The 6359-nt window shown below is 33.0% G+C and overlaps 1 protein-coding gene across 1 annotated transcript; it reads right to left on the reverse strand.

The window, feature by feature from the left end:
* Positions 1-928: 928 nt before the first annotated feature.
* LOC111911219 (cationic amino acid transporter 6, chloroplastic) lies at positions 929-5958 on the reverse strand. Its single transcript, XM_023907032.3, has 5 exons — positions 5526-5958; positions 5214-5436; positions 4766-5114; positions 3545-3779; positions 929-1803 (listed from the first exon to the last, which is right to left on the reverse strand). The coding sequence occupies exons 1-5, from the start codon at positions 5941-5943 to the stop codon at positions 1229-1231; spliced, it is 1800 nt and encodes a 599-aa protein (XP_023762800.1). The 5' UTR covers positions 5944-5958; the 3' UTR covers positions 929-1228.
* Between the last annotated feature and the right edge of the window lie 401 nt (positions 5959-6359).

A 6359-nucleotide genomic window follows, 5' to 3' on the forward strand; every position in this document is an offset into this window, starting at 1 on the left:
AAAAGAGGTTTGGCAAACTTTTTGTGAAATATCCTTTTGTGGCACTTTAAATTTGTGGAACAACTTTAACTAATCAAAGATGTAATAGTTATGGACAAAAAGTGCATTCACTTAGAATATAAGAAACTTATTGGGTAGGTTCTCTTGGTAAAAGATAGAACTTACGATGCGGTTGCTTTCATCTTGAGGAGAATGTCACAACGATATCTTGTCCAAATCGGATTTGATTTGAATGTGATATTGACTCTCAAAATTCACTTCGTAACATATATTGGTTTATTAAATGGATTGTGATTTAATTAAATCAAAATACTGAAAATAAAACAAAAAACATTATGCCATTTTCGTAAATAAAACTCCATATGCCCATTCTCACTCTCCCTGACTCTAGGAGGACACATGACAACTTTCTATTTGGTGACTTTATTTCTACTCACCATTTTATTTCGTTGATAATTTAATACATCAGAGCTAACTTAATGTAATTAAAAATGATATAATTCAAAATAAAATATATTATGGTTAATAATGATATGATTCATAATATGTAGAAAAAACAAAAAAATATAATCCAATTTGATTGGCGATGAGAAGAAAACAAAAGGTACGATCTAATACAAGGTAAAGAAAATATTTTGGAACAATAAAATTTCAGCAACATGAATCATTGTGACTGGCCAGAATTTAGAGACAAAATTAGTGATTTTGAGTGATTAAGTGATGTGGAATTAGCATGACAAACAAACGATCTTGTCCTCGTCTTCATGACCAATAAAAATTATAAAAAAAAAATAATAATAAGGGGAAGTTTTATGAAGTGAGATGAGGTCTACAAATCAAGTTTTGTAATCTGGATATATACGAGTCTTTTTAGTTAACAGTTATAATCCAAAGCATGTTTTCAGAAAGTGTAATCTAGATACGAATCTTTAAATGAAAGGTTTTACATTGAGCGATAATCAAATGAGTCCTTTAATCATTGAACTTTTGTGAAATTGAGCCACAAAAAAGAGTTGACTTTGAGGGGTAGTCATGTTTTGACCAAAAACAATTACCTAAAAATTGTTCCCTTTTTGTCATGTGAACCATCTTCAAAAGTTGATGGACTACATAACACACAATAAAGGGATCAATGCAACCCACTATACAACTTGACCAACTTTAATTCTATTCTTACCCCTCATAGCTCTCTATCAACAAAATAATAATTAAAAAAAAAAGTCAAAGGTCAACTTTGGATTTTTAGAGTTTGATCCTCTATGTCAATTGATTCCTTCACCATTTCAACATTTTTTTGACAAACAATTCCATCTTCCTCACCATCAAAGCTAGCATGAACACTATATAGAACATATACAAGCACCACAACCGCTGAAAAAAATCCAAACCGAATATAAGAAGCTGTGTCAATATTTCCCAACAGAAATATGTTGAGAAATATCGACACACATGGTATCCATGGCATAAGCGGGACCCCCCAAAAATCAGGCTTTCTTGCTTGTGGGACCATGTAACTAAACAACTGTATTAATCCAACTCCAATTATAGAACATGCACCGAGCATAAACCCTTTAGGTTTCCCGGGCGGTGCGAACCACCATAGCAGAGTGAACATGATGGAAGTGAATGAAAAGCTTAACAAGAACGACAGTGTGGGCCATGGGATTGTGGTCCCCAATGAGACGTAGCGTCTGTAAATAACTGCATTTGAGACCATTAAGAAGACAAAAAGTGTTCCGATGGAGACAAGGTTGAGGAGGACGTGTAGCTCGGTGAATAACGCTATCGCCGCAGTCAAAATCCCTAAAAGTCAAAATATATACTATTTAGTCAAGAATTCTAGAAAATTATATAAAAAAGAAGACAACCGAATTTGCTCAAAAGGGCCATGAAGTCAAAAAAAGTCTAGGTTCGGACCAAAACAAAAGAAAATTGCATACCATAGGGACCATTTTTGTAGTTTTGTCAAAAAGGAATCAAGGATTATCTAAACCTATGGGAAGACAAACAAAATCTTAAAATTCACAAAAGATTTAGGACAAGTACATCAAGAAGTTGTCCAAGGAAAGTTAACTAGTTCAGGGAAGAGTAAAAGTCAAAATTTTGAAGACATTAAAAGAATGGATCTAATTTAGTGGTTGTAAAAGAAGGAATTCACAAGACCCACATGATGGAGATATGATAAGATAGGATTTTGGGGATCACATAGATTTTCAAAGAAAATACCAAACTTTAGAACATGATTCTTGAGGGAAAGTCTTCATGAGTTTAGTTTTGAGAGCATATGCTTTAGTAACTAATTATGTATCGAGTATTCTTCCAATTAATATTACATTTCTTTTTCAAGATTCTTATACCCATTTGCATGTTAGTTAATAGAAATAACATAGATAGTCACCAATCATATACAAAATCATAATCTTTAATGTTTTATTATCTATAACATCACAAAAGTATCATAGATGCGTATGGAATGTGACTTCTTGAATATTTTATATTATGTGATTTAAACAAGATTAAGTGTATTATAAATCACACTTGTTGTCTATTGTTTGGTGTATTATCTGGCTATGTTTAACTATGTCTCAAGAACATATAATAATAGAATTTTTTTATTAGAGTACAAATGTACCATAATAGTACTCTTAGTGTACTAAGTATACTAAATATTTTAATTAAATGGGATATAAATTTGAAAAATGCATATATTTATCTTATATATAACCACTTTTTATATATGTAAGACAATTGTGGAATATATTATGGAGATTGGATCACAGAATTCCAAAGCCTTTTATTTTATATTCCATATACTTCATAAAACTTGGTATGAACAAGACCATATGCTCCCCAACCAAAACGGTTCATATGGGACCAATTTCCCAAACGGCCTAACTTTCTAAAAATATTATTTTATTGAATATTTATATTTTTATATTTTTATCATATTCGTAGTTTAAAGTGATACCTTCTTAAACAATTAAGACAATTTGATACTTCTAAACAACGATTTCTTTATGTAAAGAATGAAAAATTCACTTTTCGTTGTGCACTTGATTAAGCCCGAAGTGTCGAAAGACATATTACGTTTTAACATATTTCTTTTCTAATTTGTAAAGTAAACTACTTTTTTGAACGGGATAGGACAAGCATCCTTTCAATTCTTTATTTTCACAACAAAAAGATACTTTCTTTAAAATAACTAATAAAATCGATTATATGTGATTGGAAAAAAAAGATACTTTTAACATCTTTATATGATATCATCATATCTAATTTATTAAAGGAATAGTCTCAATTATAGTCCACAATTATTTTGAATTTATCCAAAAAGCTAACATTTTACATTTTAATATTTGTAAAGGTAAAACATGCTACAACTTTCATAGTTGGTTACCTCTACAAATACTAAAATCCAAAAAATGATCTTTTTTTTATTCATCGCGCTTAATACAGCTTCTAAACGAACTAAAAGCCATATTAATTCTTTTTAAAAAAAAAGTAATGACATTGTTCATTGTTGTAATTTGGGTAAAAAAGTTACCTAAAAATACCGAAGCGTTGACTGGCGTTGACGTTTTAGAATGAACCTTAGCAAACCAAATTGGGACCACACCAGATCTTCCTATGACACAAATGTAACGAGCTTGGCCCAACATTGCAACCAACAACGATGTTAGTATCCCAAAACTGGCCCCAACTCCAATGACATTGGAAACCCAGTTAAATCCGTTTGAATTTTCCATAAATGCCCCTGTGAATGGTGATTCTGGATTTATCTGTAAAAAGTAAAGAAATTTCAGTTACTTAATGAAAATGGGAAGAAAGATTTTGATGGAGCATAATAAAAGTACACTTATCAAAGGTACCATTGTTATTGCAAAATGTACTAGTCAAGAAGTCAAACAGACCAGGAAACAGAAATTAGTTGACATGAGACAAGTGTACTTTTTGGCAACCAGTTGAGACAAAAGTCCTTTTCAAAAAACATTTTTGGAAAGGGCCTTATCTACAAAACTTAGCTTTTAACTAAGTTATTTGCTTTAATCAAATTAAAAAATGCATATAGAGTTATAAAGTTACGGCTATATGTAAGTAAATGTGTAGAAAACAAAGTAAATATGTAATTTACATTTAAATTTTTTCTTAACAAATTTACCTATATATATAAAGAAAAAAGTAAATTTATATATTTGCAGTCTTTAATTTGCATTTGTGTATTAGACAAAGAATTTATCAAAATAGATATCAAAACAAATCTCTATGCATTTTTTTTAAAGCGAAAGAGGCAAATGTTAAAATACTTTTGAAGCATACCAAGATAAAAAGTGATATAACAGATAGATATATGATTATCTTGGAAGAAAAAAAAAATCAATAGTTGTTATATTTATGATATTGATATGCTAGGTTTGATTCAAAAATAATAAAGAAAGATTTACCTTGATTTGATATTCAAAATCTAAAAAGTAAAGTTTGGGTTATTAACTTATAATAATACAATAAGATTTATTCTATGATAAAATCTTATGCTACTTTTTTAACAGAAGATCTTATATCTAATTCTTAAAGTTGATTATCAGTTTATAGTTAACAAAATATTTTATTACTGCAATTATGTCTGCCATGCAATGGGATAATCCAAGAGAGGAAAACATCATACACAAGAAATCCAAATCCAAGGGTATTATCGTCAAATCATGCTCAAATGAAGATTTTCACTTTAGGAAATATTATATATTTTAAAATTGAAAAGGACACATACCAGATCGTAGGGAAGGAGCATGGACATTGAAGCGGCCATCAAACAGTAGAGAATGGTAACGAGGATAACGGAGCCTGAAACCCCAATAGGGATATCGGTAATCGGATTTTTAACCTCCTCCGCCAGCGTCGACACGGCGTCGTATCCTATGTAGCTGACGTAAACCAGAGCAGCTCCATTGAACACCCCTGGAGCTCCGAAGGGAAAGAACCCGCTCGGATGGTTCGGATCCGATGCCTCCGTGAAGTTCTTCGTGTCTCCTTTCCAAAACCCCATCATGATCACAAATATTATGAACAGAATGTGAACCGCTGTCAAAATCATGTTCAATACAGAGCTTTCTCTCGTGCTGTGATAGCAATTCAAACGAACTTGAAATCAGAACAATTTGAAAATCAAAATCGATTTCATATTGTTGACATTTGATTTGAAAATTATGAAGGAGAACCTGTAACAGATTATGACAGTGAGAATTAAGATGATGAGGACGGCGATGATGTCGATCTGATTGAAACCTTTTGGAAGAGAGGAAACGGTTATTCTCCATTTCGATTCTGCAGAAACACCAATGGCTGTTCCGAGATAGGTAGTGAAACTTCTCGCTGCCGCAGCGTTTGATAAAACGTAATCCATTACCAGATTAGCTCCAACCAAAAACGCGGTAAACTCGCCTGAAACATAAAAAACGCAAATACATTCAAATCACGTGAATATGAGTTTGATGTTCTTCTACCTAAGAGCTAAATGAGAGAGAACAAACCAAAAGTGACGCGGATGTAGCTGAATGCACCGCCGGCAACCGGCATGTGAACGGCGAACTCGGTGTAACAGAAGGCGGAGAGCAGTGCGCAGAGGCCTGCAATGGCGTACGATAATATAACGGCGGGACCAGCCTTGTCGTGGCTAGCGGTACCACTAGTGACAAAAACTCCGGCGCCTACCATACCTCCAATGCCGAAGCAGATGAGATCGTACCAACGGAGGTTCTTCCGCATATCAGCACCGGATCGGGAGCGGATTCGGCTGGTTTCCTCGAAGGTGGTGGAGACACATCCAGCGCGGCGGATGAAGCGGCTAGGGACGTCGGAAAGAGCATGGAAGTAGGAGTTAAAGCTCGAGAAAGAGGAACCATGGCTGTCCATCACCTTTTTCACACACTCTCTGTGTGTGTAATTCATGGCGAAGAAAGGGGATTTTATAGGGACAACACAACAGTGGATTGTGCCATTTGACGGAAAAGCAAACGGCTGATGAACTTTTCATTTAGGGTCCCTATAAAATCAACTTCTGTCAAATGGGTCCCAATGTTTTTGTTTTAGATAAGCATTACACTTTTTTCATCATTTCTAAAAGGTTCACCTTTATCATATGTTGATATTATGATATATACACTCCACTAGTATTCCCTTCATGGAATCAACCAAGAAACTAACTGTGACTTGTGATTTGACATATACTGAAAGAATTTATAGGTCAATTGTAAATAAAAGTATTCAAAATTAATTTAATTCTTGTTGTTAGAGTGAAAACATCTTGTAAATATATTCTTTCTTTCTTGATAAGTCTATTACATGAAAATTAAAAACGTCTTTTC

The sequence above is a fragment of the Lactuca sativa genome, chromosome 9, assembly GCF_002870075.4.
Source record: "Lactuca sativa cultivar Salinas chromosome 9, Lsat_Salinas_v11, whole genome shotgun sequence".
Lineage (NCBI taxonomy): Eukaryota > Viridiplantae > Streptophyta > Magnoliopsida > Asterales > Asteraceae > Lactuca > Lactuca sativa.